Source organism: Pongo abelii, chromosome X (genome assembly GCF_028885655.2).
Source record: "Pongo abelii isolate AG06213 chromosome X, NHGRI_mPonAbe1-v2.0_pri, whole genome shotgun sequence".
Classification (NCBI taxonomy): Eukaryota; Metazoa; Chordata; class Mammalia; order Primates; family Hominidae; genus Pongo; species Pongo abelii.
This window is the reverse complement of record NC_072008.2, coordinates 127,688,185-127,707,664: the sequence shown is the minus strand read 5'-3', so window position 1 is coordinate 127,707,664 and position 19,480 is coordinate 127,688,185. Positions and strand designations below refer to the sequence as shown.

The window sequence follows — 19,480 nt, the reverse complement described above, 5'->3', positions numbered from 1 at the left end:
GAGCCTTGGCTTTCACCTCCATCAGCTCCTTTAAGCACTTCTCTGTGTTGGTTATTCTAGTTATACATTCGTCTAAAGTTTTTTCAAAGTTTTCAACTTCTTTGCCTTTGGTTTGATTTTCCTCCTGTAGCTCGGAGTAGTTTGATCATCTGAAGCCTTCTTCTCTCAACTCGTCAAAGTCATTCTTCGTCCAGCTTTGTTCCGTTGCTGGTGAGGAACTGCATTCCTTTGGAGGAGGAGAGGTGCTCTGCTTTTTAGAGTTTCCAGTTTTTCTGCTCTGTTTTTTCCCCATCTTTGTGGTTTTAACTACTTTTGGTCTTTGATGATGATGTTGTACAGATGGGTTTTTGGTGTGGATGTCCTTTCTGTTTGTTAGTTTTCCTTCTAACAGACAGGACCCTCAGCTGCAGGTCTGTTGGAGTTTGCTAGAGGTCCACTCCAGACCCTGTTTGCCTGGGTATCAACAGCGGTGTCTGCAGAACCGCGGATTTTCGTGATCTGCGAATGCTGCTGTCTGATCGTTCCTCTGGAAGTTTTGTCTCAGAGGAGTACCTGGCCGTGTGAGGTGTCAGTCTGCCCCTACTGGGGGGTGCCTCCCAGTTAGGCTGCTCGGGGGTCAGGGGTCAGGGACCCACTTGAGGAGGCAGTCTGCCCGTTCTCAGATCTCCAGCTGCGTGCTGGGAGAACCACTGCTCTCTTCAAAGCTGTCAGACAGGGACACTTAAGTCTGCAGAGGTTACTGCTGTCTTTTTGTTTGTCTGTGCCCTGCCCCCAGAGCTGGAGCCTACAGAGGCAGGCAGGCCTCCTTGGGCTGTGGTGGGCTCCACCCAGTTCGAGCTTCCTGGCTGCTTTGTTTACCTAAGCGAGCCTGGGCAATGGCGGGCGCCCCTCCCCCAGCCTCACTGCTGCCTTGCAGTTTGATCTCAGACTGCTGTGCTAGCAATCAGCGAGACTCCGTGGGCGTAGGACCCTCCGAGCCAGGTGCGGGATATAATCTCCTGGTGCGCCGTTTCCTAAGCCCATCGGAATAGCGCAGTATTTGGGTGGGAGTGGCCCGATTTTCCAGGTGCCGTCTGTCACCCCTTTCCTTAACCAGGAAAGGGAACTCCCTGACCCCTTGCACTTCCCGAGTGAGGCAATGCTTCGCCCTGCTTCGGCTGGCGCGTGGTGCGCTGCACCCACTGTCCTGTGCCCACTGTCTGGCACTCCCTAGTGAGATGAACCCGGTACCTCAGATGGAAATGCAGAAATCACCTGTCTTCTGAGTCGCTCACGCTGGGAGCTGTAGACCGGAGCTGTTCCTATTCGGCCATTTTGGCTCCTCCAGGAATTTTGAAAAGCATGGTAAATTTAGATTGTATTTAGAAATAGGTTAGACTATCCCTTTAGCTTAAAATTGAATATATCAAATAATAAAAAAGGGAAGCAAGTTTACACGTTTATTAATAGGCCCAAAATATTTCAATTGAACTGGAAGTTCCAGTCATATTTAGGCATTCAGAATCGTTTGATACCAGATGATATTTTACATTCACATCCATATTCCTTTATTACTTTTTTTTATTTTATGCATATAGCTTATTTGAGTGCAAAGCTTGAGGACAGACACCCAGGAAACACAGACTCCAAATGAATGAGGTCAGTGTTACAAGTTAGAGAGGTTAAGGTATTAGTTATACAGACAGAGACAGAAAAGTTTAGCAGGATTATATTTTCCATACAAGACCAGTTACAATGATTTGATTGGGCCACTTGGTCTTCCTAATTATTTACAGAAGTTGCAGCTGCATGCCAAGTGACTCAGGCTACATTGCCACATTCCTCTCAAGGCTCAGAATAATTTAAAGTTCCAACAACTTTAAATCTGAATTATTTAATTTCACATAACCGAGCCACATCCTCCTGTACACACTACTTTAAAACATTTCTAGAATTACTTATAATACCTATTAAATGTACATGTTATGTAAATAGTTGTATTATTTTTAATTGTTGTATTGTTTTTTTTCTAACTCGATTTTATTCTAATTTGGATTCAGGGGGTACATGTACAGGTTTGTTACATGCAATCCACACTTCATTTTTGACCATTAAATATTGTATATGCTAGACTTGACTAAGAGGTGTGGCAGTATTCTGTCAGGGAAATTAAGAACCTGTAAATTCAGGATTTATGTATTTTAAGTAATTATGCCTAAGAAACTCTAAGTTGTAGACATATTGTTTTAGCACTTTAAATTCATGCAACCCACTGTTTCTGGTTTGTATATAAATTTTCTCAGTATTTTGCCCCAAAAGATACACCTCTTTATACCACAAAACTTGTTTATCTCATCTGATCTATCAATTTAATCATGATTTTAAGTGATAAAAAAAGGTAAATTCATTTTTTGCAGAACAAGGATGAGTCAGAAACTTAATTTAGGCAGGAACAGGAAATCAAAATCAGTTCTTTTACCAGTGATTCTCATAATCTTTAAATCCTTTTGTATTTCTTTATTTTTTTTCTAATTTTTGCATATATTTTCCTTTTTTTGTTAAAGAACAAATAGTTGTTTACTAGGCAGATTATGCAAAAAATCTTCAGCTAAATACTACTTCATCAGGAAGGCTATGGACCCAGGAGGCATACTAAGTTATCAGAAACATTGATATTTATATAGGCAGTTCATATAAAAGTGTAAAAAATTATGAGCAAAAAAAGTAAGTGTTTAAGAAAGCCTTCTGAAAGAAAAAAGAAAAATTCATAATGTCAGTTTTCTCTTTCCAAGCTATGTTACAAGGCCTAAATTCATATTTTCTTCACGTTCCTTTCAGGAAGATGATGAATAAGCTATGCAAAACAAAGTAAAGCAACATTTAAATTATATAGAAAGGCTTAGGTTTAAAAATAATTTGACAATGAGATAAGCAGGAATGTCCAATTAAACAAACCCTTCGGCAAATTGCTATTTCTTTTACCGATTCTTTTTTTTTTCATAATCTGTAGAAAAAAATTATTGGCCAGTGACTCTTAGTCTACTTTAATTAAAAAAGCAATATTTATTAACAACAGTCCATAGCTAACAACTTTAATGCTCCTATCAAACTCAGGCAAGAAATTATTAAATTCATAAATGTGCTTTCATTGCATTTTAATGGAAATGAAATTAGACGTGTCTTATCAGAGGTGGGACTAAACACTAAAAGAAGCAGAAGTACTGCCAAATAGTCAATTTACATAAATAAATTTGCCTCCTTTACAAATCAGGAAGTCTTTTCATGAGAGCTTGAAAAGTAACATCACTCCCAAGCTGACTGAATTGATGGACTAGTGGTGAGTCTGATAAGATTTAACCAAAACCTTTTCTCTTTTTTCTTCACTCTGGGTAAATTTTAAGCTTCATTTTTCCCATGATACCTATCTAAATGTTAATACTGCACATCTTTTCCACAGTATTATTGCATTCCTAGGGAAGAAGTATATATCCTACAGACAGCAATTCTGTTCAGTCTGAAATAATAAATATTCTGAAATGCCTAATTCTGAATAAGTCATTTACAAAATCTACAAAATGATGGTTGCAAAGCTTGCTTTTAAAGAATTTTACTGAATTTTATTGAAAGGTGCTATATAAAATGATTAGATGATCAGCAAATCTTATTGTCCAGGAATGTACATTAAGGCAGCCTCTGTCTTTTTTTGTAGAAATACTAACCCTTACTGAATCATAAAACAAATTGTTCTTCAAGTTAGAATAAATTTTTGAAGTCACCTAGGTAAAATTATCACTATATTAAAAATAAATAACTTTCTCCCATAGCATAACTAACAAGGGGCCATTTATTGTCCACTAGAAAGCCTTTAGTAACAGAGCATCCTTGCGTACTGTTGGCTGTTGACCAGGTGGCCACAATTTTCAATTGCTTACCTTCTGCTTTGTCTTGACCTAACTTTAGTCAGGCTTCTATTTTCCTTACAGGCTCCTGAACTCTGCTTGCTCTCAGCCTGAGAAAACTCTAAAAGGCTGAAAATATTCCCTTAATCACATTATCCCGAGAGCAGTTGATCACAGTAGAACACACTCCCTGTCAGACCCCTCTGATTATTTCCTCTCATTTGCCTGACTTCCCCATAATTATTGCTTACCCCTCTCTATAAAATGAAATCCTTTTCTATTTGCTTTTGGGACGCTTGCAGATTTCTAACATCAGAGCATTATTCCTATTGTAATAGTATTTCTTCTGAATAAAGCTTCTTCTTATCTAAGTAAGTCCAGATTTCTCTTTATTTGACAATCCCATTTAAAAATATATGAAATCCCAAGACTTGGTACATTAGATAATATGCCTTTGAACTGATTTTCTTACCCTGTGCTTTTTCTAATTTCTTTCTGCCTTCCCCCTCCTTATAGTTTCCCTTCCATTATACAAAGTCATGGAATTAAACTCTAATATTCTTATAGCTAGACAATTCTAACAAACTGGTTCCCTGGACTAACCACATGGCTATTGGTGACATTTTCCATCGGAAATATTACTTTCCACATTTTAACCATTATGTGCACTTATAACACCATGTATTTCCTAAAGTATGTTTCAATAAGCAGCATTGCTCTGCTGAGTAGCCACTAATATGTATTCACCAGTACATGCTCACATGATGAAATTTAAGTTTTTCCACAGTGATACAGGAGCTTAGTCTACAATGTGACTTAAATTTTGTGGTTTTAGAGACATTTTGAAACCCTTTAGGTGTGTGTATACGGAGATATAAAAATCGTTCAAGAACAAGCCAATCATGATTCAATTGGCTTGACTCTACCAACACAATAAGTTAAACTACATTTCTGCCGTGTAGGTAAACTAGAAATGATGATTACAGCTTACATGCAGTGCCATAAAGACATTTTTTGTAGCTATGACTACAGAAAGAAGCTTACTGTTAAATATCATTAAATAATTATGTTTTTCCTTTCTACTACTTATCTGGCTCCCCACTAGGCACTATAGGGAAGCAAAAGAGAATTATTCAAACTCCATCTTAAACTTTTACACAATATACATCATCTCAGAGTTAGAAAAATGTCAGAAAAGTTCCTAATATAAAACATGAAAAATAAATATTATAAAGCTAATTTTAGAAGATCTGCTTTGGCCCATGATGATATAGCTGGGATTAGATCAACCTTACTTCTAAGAACCAATGGAAAAGCTGAATAAGGTACTTAAGGTAGTTTTTTAAAAATATGGAACTCTGTATTTTGATTGCAATGGTATTTCATGCATATACACACTGGGCACAATGGTATAAGAACTATGCACACTTATTTTACCAACGTTCATATCCTGATTTTGATTTTGTCATTTAACTATGTAAAATGTAAATATTGCAGAAAATTGGGTGAAGGGCATACTGTACCTCTCTGTACTATTTTGGTAACATCCTGTGAAACTACACCTATTTCAAAAAGCAATGGTGTTTCAAAAAAAATCTTTTTGAAGGCAACTGAAAGTCATCAATAAAGTTAGAATTTGAAGGCTCAAAATCCCAGAGAAAAGAGAAACACAAAGAAATGAGTCCAACATTTGGCACTGTTATTCCTCCACAGGCATTTATAAGTTCACAAGTGATGGCCAGAAAGCTAAGAATATCAGCAGAGATTTCAGCATTCTTATGAAGCAAAGGAGACGGAAATTGGAGTTTAGGACTAGTCAAGATGTTTGGCCTTGGTCAAATAATCTACTTTGCAGGTGTGTAATCTACAGTATTGTAGGAATGCACCAAAGATGGACCAGCTATCTGAAAGACTGAAATTAAGCCTCTAATAAGCCCAAACTGTGTCTGAATTAAAGGGATCTCTCCCTAGATTATAAGCCAGATGCAAAAGCTTCAAGTTATCTTTATATTTTATCACACATAATAACTTACATTGAGTGTAAAAAATTAACTGGCATACTAGGACTCAAGATCAAATGATCTAAAATCAAGAAAAAATATGCACAATACAAAGATACCTACAAAGAAGCCAAATAATGAAGCGATCAGAATTAGCCTTTAAAATAATGACACTCCTCTATGTAATACTAAGGGAAGATGATTTAAAAACCATATAAGGAAAATGGTTAGCATCTCCTGGAAGACAAAAAGGAAGATGTGCAAAAATGAAATGACATTGCTTGTTCTGGATTATGATGTGTCAATGTCAACAAGATGTTATGTCTCTCTTATCTCTTAGTTTATGCATAAATTTCGTGCAACTCTAATAAAATACCAGGAAGATATTTTTTTCTCCAACTATTTGTGGAGTTCATGTGAAAAAATAATATGCATGAACACTTAGGACAACCCATAAAAATAAGAGCAATAGGAAAGGAATATTGCCACCAGATTTTAAAACATACTATAAAGTTTCTACAATTGAAACCATGTTATACTGGTAAAGAAATAACAGTGAGACCAGTGGAATATAATAGAAAATACAACAGCCAAGAACATAGTAAAATTTACTACACGATAAAGGTAGTCATTTCAAATCACAGAGACAAATATGGACATTTTATCAAAGCATGTTAGAACAACTGAACAGTCATTTAGATAATGATAAAAATGGATTCACACTTTTCCCTGTACACAGAAAAAAAAATCCAAATGAATTAGAATTCTGAGTGTAAAATATAAATGTAGTCATACATGTTTCACAGGTTCTTTAGGGTGTTGCTTCACCAGCCAGCAACCTCTGTGGCCAGTGGCACCTTTGCCCAAGTTTTGCTTGGGCCCGCTGAGCCTGTTCCGCCCACTGGGCCTGACAGGCTGTACTTGGCTTTCGCTACCGCCTGGATCCCATGCCTGCCAAGGTTGAGCCAAGCGCAGAGCAGTGAGGGGTGCGTGAATAAGCAAAAGCGGGGTCTGGCCACCGCGCACAGCCAGGCACGCTGGCTGTGGTGGGGTGGGCAGCTCCAGGCACTGGCACTGGCTCCAGCTCCCTGCAAGGCTGTAGCTGGACCAAGTGTATCGCAAGTGGCTTCTGCCTCAGGAACCAGGGAACGCGGTGGCACCTGGAAGCTTGGAGATGCCCGGAACTGCAGAGCCCCAAAGAAGGTTTCACAGCCCTGGCTCAGGGAGCTCCTAGGTTTGTGATCCCCAAAGGACTGCAGCTCTTCTCTACTTCTTTCCTTTTCGTCACCCACAATGTGGCCAGTGGTGTTGGGGTGGGGGTTACAGCCCTGTTTGTGTTACAGCTCTTTTAGTCCTGCCATTTGTCTGGTCCCAATTTCTTGTCCCATATCCAGGAAAAATGAGGTATGCAGACAACTGGAGGGTGAGCAAGGTGAAGCGGTGCTTTATTGAGTGGCAGTACAGCTCTCAGGAGACCCAAAGTGGGTATCCCCTTTCCACAGGCATGTGGTCCAGGCATCTGTGCAACCCTCAGCTGAGAGGAGACCCATAGTGGGTAGCTCTTCTCCACAAGCAGGTCATCCCATCAAGTGTGTAGTCCTCAGCAGAGAGGAGATCCCAAGTGGGTAGCTCCTATCTGCAGGCAAATTGCCCCAACATCTCTGCAACCCTCACTGGAGAGGAGACCTTGAATGGGTAGCTCCTCTCTGCAGTCTGGTTGTCTTGTCATCTGTCCAATTCTGGGTGACTCGGAGGGTTTTTATGGGTTTCACAGGGGAGGAAGAGTGTGCTGATTGGTCTACGGGTGGCCATGGGCAGGCCCAGAAAAAGCACCATAAGTTCTCACTCTGGTCTGTGCAACTGGCAGCCCAGCCTCCAGGCTTCAGGCCCTCCCTGGCTTGAAGGTGGGGTTTCACCAGGGACGTGCCCCTTTCTGCCCAGGAGCCTGTCTGCCCCCGCTGCCATTCATGGTGCCCAGGCTGTTTGTGCCAAGGGGTGCCTGCAGGCCCACACCGAGCCGCCCTCAGCCCCCTCTTGACCTCCCTCCCATGTTCGTCAGTGCCCAAATTATGGAGTGGGGCCGAGGCGGCAAGGGGCTGGCGTGTCCGTGCTGCCTTGAGTGTGCGCACACCCAGCCGGGTCGTGACAGAGCCTGAGCTCGGCCACAACTTTGCTCCAAAATCAGAGTGGATGCTGGGAGCGGAGAGAGGCCAGGCAGCAGGAGGAGGAGGCCCTTCTGAGCCTGCGGGGGCAGGGAGACTTCCTGGGCCCCCAAGACCACAGGGATGCCTGGGTGCCCAGTCGTGGCTGGGCAGCTGCAGTTGCACCCAGAAGCACAAAGCTCATGCCCCACCCACTTGGAAGGGGGTGGAGCTCCCGCCTGTTCCCAGCTCCTGCCAGCCCCGCGGAGTTAGTAGTCCCAGTCTTGCATACCCCACTGCAGCTAGCACCTTTGCAGCAGCCACTCTAGATGGCCGCTGCTGCCATCACATGCATTAGAAGAAAATGTGGGGTAATCTGTAATCTGGCTCTAAAAAACAATGTTTTGTAACAGTGATCCAAAATTGCAACACAGTAAAAGAAAACATTGAAAATTTTAACTCTAAAATAAAAATGAATTCATTTAGCAAACCTTTCCAAAGCAAAAATAATAGCAATGCCAACTGTAAGCAATGTCAATAAAAGGAAACTAGAATTAATACATTTTTAATACATAATCAAGGAAAATCACATTATGAAAAGAAAAACAAATTAAGAAAAGACCAAAAATTGATGGAAAATGGGGCAAGAATCATTAATAGATAAATCTCAGATATATTATAAAATAATCTGAAGCATATAAATTATTAAACATTACTCTCAAAATAAGATAGATAGATAGATACAAATTAAGAAATCTCACCTTCAAGTTTGTTAAATATCCAAAATCTTGCTAACACAAGCTGTTGGGGAGGCTACAGGGAAACAGGCATTCTTTCTTACACATTGCTAATGGGAAAGCAAAAATGGTACAAATCCTATGGAAGGAAAGTTACCAATAGTAACCCAAAACTACATATACATTTAACTTTTGACCAAACAATATCACTTTAGGAATTCACCCCCAACATACACCACCAACAGAAAGAAAATACATATTTGTGCCTTCATGCATTGGGATATTATGTGTTATATAACAAATTATTGGACACCATGTAAACGCCCATACATAGAAAATTGCTTAAATCAACGATGCAAAACTAACCTACCTACAGCTCTCAGGAGACCTGAAGTTGTAGCTCCTTTCCATAGGCAGGTCATCCCAGCATGTGTGCAGCCCTCAGCGGAGAGGAGACCCAGAGTGAGTAGTTCCCAGGCTAAACTTTGTATGTTGGTGCAAAAGTAATTGCAGTTTTTGCCATTAAAAGTAATTGCAAAAACTGCAATAACTTTTGCACCAACCTAATATATATACACTATGGATTACTATGCAGGAATTAATAAAGGAGATCTCTATGGCCTGATATGGATTATCAGGAAAAATTTTAAGGGAAAAACTCACATATAATAACATATAACTTACATGGTTTTTAAAAATAAACGTAAGGATAACCAGAATCCAATGAAATTGGTTAACCACAGGCAAGAAGTGACAATAATATGGGAAGAAGAGAAGATTGAGTGGCAATTCTCTGTATATATCATTTTATATAATTTTGAAAACTGGAAGCACGTTCAATTAATACATAATCAAAAATAAAATTAAATCAACAAACCTTTTGGAAAACTCTAAAACTAAATTAAAATCTATTATCTTTGGTGTCCCATAGAAGAAAATATATTCCTTTGGGGGAGGGAGGCAAGATTATGATTGTGAAAGGAAGTAAATACGAATATGTAAACAGAGAAGATAAAGAAGCCCATGTGATTTAAAATGTTGGATTAAAATTAGAAATTGTTAGCTCATACTGGCTAAATCTGGTACAATAAAAAATGAAAAATGATAGTAACAGATTATAATACAATTGAAAAGAATAGTTTATGAATCCACACATTAAGAAATATAAATAAAAACGGACAATGAGAAGGGCAAAGGAGACAGAGAGGCACAGAGACAGAGACAGAAATAGAAAGGAAGGAAGAATGGATAGAAAGAAGGGAGAGAAAGAGAAAATGAGAGGAGGAAACGCTTTTGTTTACTATGTAAAACTAATACATGTAAAAGAAATGATAAGTAAAATATCACTATTTTGCTACTGTCATAGTAATAATTGATTAAGGCAAGAATCATCAATGGAGGAAAACAGTATTGAGTAAAACTTGTTTGTTACCAAGATATTTATGCAGTTCTCATTTATCTCTGAATAGATTACTTATTGATTAAAAAGGGGTAACTTTGTAGTATATAAATATGAAAGGCATCACCTTAATCAAGCGATCCAAGTTAACACCACCAATGATGAGACAGCTTAGCATCATGTGCTTCTTGATGTGATTCAGTGAAAAAAATAGCATCATTCATAGAATATTTTTTCTAACACGTTTTGAAACTGCAAATGAGAATACAATCAGAGACGAATTGAGGGACAATTTACAAAACAACTGACCTATATTCTTAAAAAAATCAATGTTTGAAAAACAAAAACTGAGGTGCTATTTCAGATTCAAGTAGCCTAAAGACACGTAAATGCAACGTTTAATTCTGGATTAGATCCTGAATTGAATAAATTAAATTCTACAAATAGTACTATTCAGGCAAATGGAGAAATTAGGTAAGAAGTGTATATTAGATAATAGTGCCATAACAATGTTAACTGCTCTCACTTGATAATTGTACTGTACACATATTAAAGAATATCTTTGCTTCAGGATATACATGGTGAAATATTTTGGGGTTGAATTAGTTTACTATGACTGCTGTAAGATATTATTAAAGTAGTCCCCTCTTCTCCATGAAGTATATGTTCCGAGACAGCCAGTGGATGCTCAAAACTGCAGATGGTATCAAATATTATATATACAATGTTTTCTCTTATACATACATACCTATAATGAAGTTTAATTTATAAATTCGGCACAGTAAGAGATTAACAACTATAACAATAAAATTAAACAGTTATAATATGCCAACCTCACTACCCTTGCATTTGGGGGGCATTGTTAAGTAAAATAAAGGTTACTTGAAAACAAGCACTGCAATATCGCCACAGTCAATCTGATAACTGAGTTGGCTATTAAATGACTGAAAGGTGGGCAGCTTATACACTATAGTTACACTAGACAAATGGATGATTCCAGTGCAGCATATAGTGGGATGTCGAGATTTCATCACAATACTCAGTATGACATTCAATTTAAAACTTATGAGTTATTTCTGTAATTTCCCATCTAATATTTTCAAGCCACGATTGACTGCAGGAGGTAACTGAAACCACAGAAAATGAAATCACAGGCAAGGAGGACTACTGTACAAATATGGTGGCAGCTTAAAACAATGCAAGTTTATTCTCTCGGTTTTGGAGGCCAGATGCCTGAAATCAAAATGTCAGCAGGACCATGATCCTCCTGGTGTCCCTATGGGAGACTTCTTCCTTGTCTCTTCCAGCTTCTGGTGCGTCTTTTGGTTTGTTGCAGCATAATTACAGTCTCTACCTCCACTGCACATGGTTTCCTTCTGCGTTTTTGTATTTTCTCCTTTTCTGTTTCTTATAAGCACATCCTTCATTGACTTTAAGGGCTCATTTCAAGCTCCTTACCTTAATTGTATCTGCAAATAACTAACTCCAAATAAAGTCATAATTCTGAGGTTCTAGGTGAACATATATTTTGGAGATCCACTATTCAATCCACTATAGAGGGTCATACACACAACACACTCTTAAAAGGTTCAGCAAAATAAATAATAATAAACACACACACACACACACACACACGTACACAGAGCATCAAAGCAAATGTGGCCAAATGTAAATTATTGATGGATTTATGTGAAGGTTATAAGAACATTCTGTGCAATAAACTTGCATTTGTTCTATATTTTGAGTTTTTGTAATATAATATTAATTAAATAACTGATATAACATGTTCAAAAATATAAGAAAAATGTGACAAAATTGAACATACATTTTAAATTTATAAAAACACATAGAACTATAGAATTAGAGAAGAATACAACTGAAGTTAACTCAATGGATGTGGAAAATGGCATGTTAAACACAGCTGAAGTGAGGACCATTAAACTGATAGGTGAAAAAAATGTATGCAGTGACAAAGAGGAAAAAAGCAGGTGGAACATTTAGAAAAGAGTATAGGAGAAACGGGATGTCTTCCTGACATATATTTAATTGGCAGCCTACAAAGCTATGTGAGAAATAATAGGGAGGAAGCAATATTTGAGTAAATGATACTCAAAAATCTTTCTCAATAAACCAAAAACAGAAAGCATAATTCAAGAGTATTATTAACCCAAAATAGAATAAGTACGAGGAAATTCAGATCTCAGAAGATCACAGTAAAACTTCTAAAACAAAAACAATCAGGGATAAAAAGGCACAATCAGAAAAATAGTAATAATACGGCCAGGCATGGTGGCACACGCCTGTAATCCTAGCACTTTGGGAGACCCAGGTGGGTGGATAACTTGAGGTCAGGAGGTCGAGACCAGCCTGGCCAACATGGTGCAACCCCATCTCTACTAAAAATACAAAAATTAGCCTGGCATTGTGGCACATGCCTGTAATCCCAGCTACTCAGGAGGCTGAGGCAGGAGAATCCCTTCAACCTGGGAGGTGGAGGTTGCAGTGAGCTGAGATTGTGCCACTGCACTCCAGTCTGGGGGACAGAGAGAGACTCCATCTTTAAAAAAGAAAAGAAAAATAGTAATAATAAAACTGGCAGCTGTTCATTAAACAGAAATGAGAATAATGCCAAAATAATGCAAAGAGGAGTATTTTTTCAAGAAATGGTGATAGGTGATCTGGCTGGCTTTATTTTTAAAAACTGAACCCAAGGCTTCACACTATACACAAACATTAAATTGAGAGGGATCATGGACAGAAATGTAAAAACTAAAAATACGAACATTGTACAAGAAAGCAAAGGACAATACCATCATGATTTTGGGGTAGGCAATGATTTGTTAAACAGAACACAAAGGCAGTAATCATAAAAGCAAAACTTGAAATACTGTATCTATAAATGTTAAAACATTTTGCTCTTCAGGAGGCATTATTATAAAAACAAAAAGGCAGACCATAGACTTGGAGATATTTATAATACATAAAGCTGACCAAGAAGTTGCATCCAGTATATATAAAGAATTACTGCAACTCAGTAGTAAAAAAACACATCCTTCATTTAAAAATCCACAGTACATCTTATTAGAAACCTAGCAGAATAGATAATGATGGCCAATTAAAACATAAAAATGGCTCAGCCTCACTTGTCATCTGGGAATCGCAAATTAAACCACAAAAGAGCACTTCACACAAGGACAGCAAAAGTTAAAATGAATGGCAATCCCAAGTATGAGTGAAATGCAATGTAGCTTGAAGTCACATACATTTCTGGTGTGAGTGTAAAACGTATAAACCACTTTGGAAAACAGATAGCAAGTCTCATATAAGTTAAACAAATACCTAACCTATCACCCAGCAATTCCACTCTTAGTTGTTTCTCCAAGAGAAATAAAAACATATGTCTAAAGAAAGACTTAGACAAAAATTGCATGCTTCTCTATTCATAGTAGCTAAAATCTGAAACTAACACAAATGCCCATTAAGAAGATAATGGATGAACTGTATGCATTCATACACTGGAAGACTACTCATTAATGAAAATTACAAACTATTTGAACATTCAACATGCATGAATAACAAAAATATTTTATGTTAAGAAAGCCAGACACAAAAGACTACTTACTGCATGTTCCCATGCATACAAATGACTAAAAAAGACAAAATTTAGCTGCAGTGATACACATCAAAATGATGGTTACGCGGACTTCTCCCCCAGCTCTCCCACTTACCTCAGCACTGCTCCAGCTGCTCTGCATTAGCTCTGAGCTCCACGCCACTGGTAACCTAGCGCCACCATTGTCTCTCTTCAGCCACCATCATGATTATCTATCCAGACCTCATCAGCCACAGTGAGATTTACAAGAACCAGGAGATCACAAAAGGGCCGTGCCTGGAGGTGGAGGGAAAGATAGTCAGTAGGACAGAGGATAACACTGATGGCTCGCTCATTGGTAGACATGCCTCTACTGAAGTCCCTGAGGGTGAAGAAACCCAAAGCACAGTTATCACTGGTGTTGATGTCATGCACTATCACTTACAGGAAACAAGCTTCACAAAAGAAGCCTGTAAGAAATGCATAACATATTACATGAAATCAATCAAAGGCAAACATGAAGAACAGAGATCAGAAAGAGTAAAACCTTTCATGATAGGGGTTACTGAACAAATCAAGCACATCCTTGCTAATTTCAAAATCTACCAGTTCTTTATTAGTGAAAACAAGAATCTTGACAGCGTGGTTGCTCTACTGGACTCCCGTGAGGACACTGTGATCCTACATATGCTTTTCTTTAAGGATGATTTGGAAATGAAAAATTATTAATTAGTAATTTGGCAATTACTTTGAATTTATCACCTGTCATCAAAACTAGCTGCTTTTTGTCATCCACATAACACCAGGACTTACGACAAATGGAACTGATGTCATCTTGAGCTCTTCATTTACTTTGACTGTGACTTACTTGGAGTGGAGGCATTGTCTTTAGGAAAAACATGTCATGTAGGTTGTCTAAAAATAAAATGCATTTAAACTCATTTCAGAGAGTACCTTTTAGTTTAATATATATTTAAGCAAAATACATCTGTAGTGTTCCTGGAGAAGCTAGAGCTGGGTTATAAGGCACTACTAGAAAAATAAGACTGTCGTCAGATAACTTCTTCAGTGGAAATTACTTCTAGGACTGGAATATAAAAAAACCAAGAATCTAAAGTTTTAATTCTGAGCTGCAGTAAAAGGAAAGACCATGCTTATGGCAGTGCCAACATTTGAAATGAAGTCTTATACATTTCCTCACCTACAATGGAAGTAGTTAACTTTGGAAGAGATTATCAAGAGAATAAAAAGAGACTAATTCAGCTGAAAAAAAAAGAGTGGTGGTTACTCTGGAAGATTGGGGTGATTGCTACAAAGGGGTATGAGATAACTTTCTTGAGTCCTAGAAATGTTTCACATCTTGATTTAGTAGTGGTTACGTGGGTGTATGTATTTGTTAAAACCCATCAAACTGTACATTTAATTTTTTGCATTTTATTATATGTATAGTAATTTTTAAAACCAAATTGTTTTGTTTGTTTTGTTTTGTGGACACAGAATCTCACTCTGCCACCTAGTCTGGAGTACAGTGGTATGATCGCGGCTCACTGCAGTCTGGAACTCCTGGACTCAAGCAATCCTCCTGCCTCAGCCTCCTGAGGAGCTGGGACTATGGGAGTGGGCCACCATGCTCAGCTAATTTCTTTTTCTAAACTTTTTGTAGAGATGGGGTCTCACTATGTAGCCCAGGCTGGTCTCAAACTCCTGGCCTCAAGCAATCCTCCTTCCTCAGCCTCTCAAAATGCTGGGATTATAAGTGTGAGCCACCATGCCCAGCCAGTTTCTAAAATTATGTCAACATAATAACTTTCTAAGGTAAAAACCAGGAAATTCATTATCAGCAGGCCAGCATTAAAGGAAATAATAATTATGTCATGTGGAACATTAAATATTTGCAGGTTATGTATGATTAAAATATGTGACAAAGATAACACAAAATGCAAGGGTATTAAATGAAGTTAACCTATTCTAAAGTTTTTTAATTGTCCAGGAAGTAGAAAAATTCTAATTTATATTAGGTTTACTAAACTAAAAATGCATGTTGTAATTTCTAGAGTATGCCACTAAAAAAAAATGAACCCACAAGTTGTTTAAATTTATTCTTAGATATTTCATCTATTTTGTTGCTATTGTAAATGGAATGATTTTCTTAACTACAGTTTTGGGTGTTCATTGCAAATGTATAGGAATGTAATGAATTTTTGTATATTGGTCTTGTATCCTTCAACCTTGATGAACTATTTTATTAATTCTAAATAGTGGTAGTTTTACCTTTTCCTTTCTGATATGGATGCTTTCAATTCATTTCCTGCCTAATTGCCATGGCTGGCACCTCCAGTACAATGATGAATACAAGTAGTTAGAGCCAAAATATTCATCTTATTCCTGATATTACAGGGAGAGGATCCAGACTTCCACTATTAAGTATAATGATGATGGTAGCAATGGGTGCTTTTATAGATGCCTGTTATCAGGCACAGGAAGCTCCTTCTCATTCCTAGGTTTAAAGGTGTTTTTTTTTTTTTTATCATTAAGGGATGTTGAATTTTTCAAAAGCCTTTTCTGCATCTATGGAGATAACAAATTTTCCTTCCTTTATTATAATGATACTGAATATTTTATTAATTTATTTGTGGATGTTGAGCTAATCTTGCATTTATGGGATAAATACCACTTGCCTGTGGTGTTTAATTCTTTTTATATATTATTTGTTTCAGTTTGTTAGTATTTTGTTGAGGATTTTGCATCTATATTTAAAAGGGATATTGGTCTATAGATTTATCTTTTGATTTCATTATCTGGATTGATACGAAGGCAATGCTGGCTTTATAGAATGAGCTGGGAAATGTTCCTTTATCTTTGTTTTTTTAAGTGTTTGTGAAGAATTGGTATTTCTTTTATAAAAGTTTTTCTGAATGTATGTGTCCCCAAAATTCATATGTTGAAATCTGACCCCTAAAGTGATCGTATTAAGAGGCAGGAGTTATTGAAAAGTGATTAAGTCATGAAGGCTCCACCCTTATGAATGGATTGTGGCCCTTATAAAAGAACTTGAGGGAGTGGTTTCACTTTCTTCTCCCCTTTCAGCATGTAAGGACACAGTGTTCATTCCCAGTGGAAGATGCAGCAATAAGATGCCATCTTGGAAGCAAAGACCAGGCTCTCGCCAGACACCAAACCTGTTGGCACCTTGATCTTGAACTTCCTAGCCTCCAGAACTGTGAGAAATAGACATATGGTTTTATAAATAACCCAGTTTGTGTTATTATCTTATAGTAGCACAAAGACACTAAGACAGATATTGGTACCAAGAAGTGGAGGCACTGCTGTAACAAATACCTAAAGATGTGGAAGCAGCCTTGGAAGTGGGTAATGGATAGGGGCAGGAACAGTTGTGAAATTAATGCTGGAAAAAGCTTGTATTGCCATAAATGGAGAATTAAGGACAATTCTGGTGAAAGCTCATAAGAAGAGGAGAGCTATACAAAAAGCCTCAATCTTAGAAATTATCAAAGTGGTTATGAACAAAATGTTGGCATAAACATGGATAATGAAGGTCATTCTGATGAGGCCTTAGATGAAAATGAGGAATATCTTATTGGAAACTGTGGGAAAGGCCATCCTTGTTACAAAGTGAGAAAAAAAAAAAAAAAAAAAAAAAACCTCGGCTGAACTGTGTTGCTATCCTACCACTTTTTGGTAAGGTAGAATTTAAGAATGATGAACTAGGGTATTTGGCAGAAGAAATATCTAAGCAAAGTGTTGAGGGTGCTGCACGGCTTCTCTTAACTGATTATAGTAAGATGTGAGAAGAAAGAAAAAGTTAAAGATAGACTTTATAATCAAAAGAGAAGCAGAATATAAAAATTTAGAAAATTATCAGCCTGGCCATATAATTAAAAAGTGTGTTCAGGAGAGCCTACCAAGGCTATAGCTAAGCAACTGTTTAATAAGGAGATTAGTTTGATAAGAAGATTAGTATTAGATTAATAGCAGATACTATTCATCAAGACAATGAAAGAATAACCCTGAATCTTTGGGACTGCCCCACCTATCAAAGGCTGAGAATGTCACGGTCTTGGGAGCAGGATGATTTCAACTCTCTGCTCCTCTCATTCCAGTACAGCACTCACTCCTTGGCCATTCCAGCTGTGGCTCAAGAAAGCCAGGTGTGGCTCATGCTGCCCCTGCAGAAGGCACTCATGGTAAACCATGATAGCATTGGTACAGTGCCATCTCCATGGGGGCACAAAGTACACGAGCTGTGGGGACATTACTGCCTCCACCTACATTTCAAAGCATGCCTTAAAGGGCCTTGGAACGCAGGCCACTGGGGCTGTGTCACTGAAGAGAGACCCCACTAGGGCAATGTCTAGAGGAGCCATGAGGATAGAGTCACCTCCAAGGCCTCAAATCAGTAAAGTCACCAGTGTGCAATTTCATCCTGGTAGAGCCAATAGTATACAACTCCAAGCATAACAGCTATTGCATGGGTTACACTCAGCAAAACCTGGGGATTCTTGGGGCCTTGGAAGCTCAACTTCCACCCCTAGAATATCCAAATATCAGGACATAAGTCATAGAAGACTATTCTCAAGCTTACGATTCAGAGACAGATTAAGATGGCAGATAGGAGGCAGGACTAGCTTGCAGCTCCCACTGGGATTGACAGAGCAGCATGTGGAGATTCAGATTACGGACTTTTTGTCCCAACAACTACAGCAAGAACATACCAGGAAAGCTGAGAGAACCCACAGACCCTTCGAAGGACCTGGATAACCCTTGCAGGCTCCCTGAGATGCCAAAAAACTCTGAGTCTGTTTGCTTTCTCAACTGGGAGGCTCATGGTCTGGGGCAAGTTCTCAGCCCTGGCCACTGGTAGCCTGGAAAAAGACTTGGTGCTGTTGATGGGGCATGGTGAGAGCGAGACGGGCCTTTGGGACTGTGGGCTGTGTGGGAGTAGGGTGAATCCTGTGACTGCGAGCTTTCCCCCACTTCCATGGCAACGTGTATGACTCAGAAGAGGCAGCCATAATCCTCCTGGGACTATAACTCCACTGGACTGGGAACCACACTCCCATGCCCACAGCAGCTGCAGTGAACCCCGCCCAAGAAGAGGCTGAGTTCAGACACGCTCATCCCTGCCCACAGCCAGTGGTCTTTCTCTAACTGCTCTGGTAGCTGAAGACGAAGGTCATAATCTCTTGGGAGCTCTATGGCCCTGCCCACCACCTGAGAAACCTGAACACTTAACCAGGTGTCCCTTGGGTAAGCTTGCAACCTCCCTATAGGACTGCAGCTGATGTGTTCTTGAAAGTACCATCTGCTGGCTGGAGGCCAACCAACACAAAACCAGCACACTAAACAAAAACACAACCAAGCACCCTCACAGAGTCCACTTCACTCCCTTGCTACCTCCACTGGAGCAAGTGCTAGTATCCACGGCTGCAAGACCTGAAGATGGATCATATCACAGGACTCTTTGCAGACACTCCCCAGTACTGGCCTGGAGCCCAGTAGCTCCACTGGGTGGCTAGACCCAAGAGAGCAAAAACAATTACTACAGTTCAGCTCCAAGAAAGTCCTATTCCTCGGGGAAAAAGGAGAACACACATCAAGGGAGCACCCCGTGGGATAAAATAATCTGAACGGCAGCCCTTGAATCCCAGATCTTCCTTCTGACGTAGTCTACTTAAATGAAAAGAAACCAGAAAAACAATTCTGGTAGTATGA

General features: G+C 38.8%; 1 protein-coding gene across 1 annotated transcript; it reads left to right on the top strand.

The window, feature by feature from the left end:
- The first annotated feature begins 13,893 nt into the window (after positions 1–13,893).
- Positions 13,894–14,476, top strand: LOC100444951 (translationally-controlled tumor protein-like). The gene has a single exon (XM_054544191.1). It carries the CDS (start codon positions 13,973–13,975, stop codon positions 14,474–14,476), a length of 504 nt encoding a protein of 167 aa, XP_054400166.1. The 5' UTR covers positions 13,894–13,972.
- Positions 14,477–19,480: the final 5,004 nt, after the last annotated feature.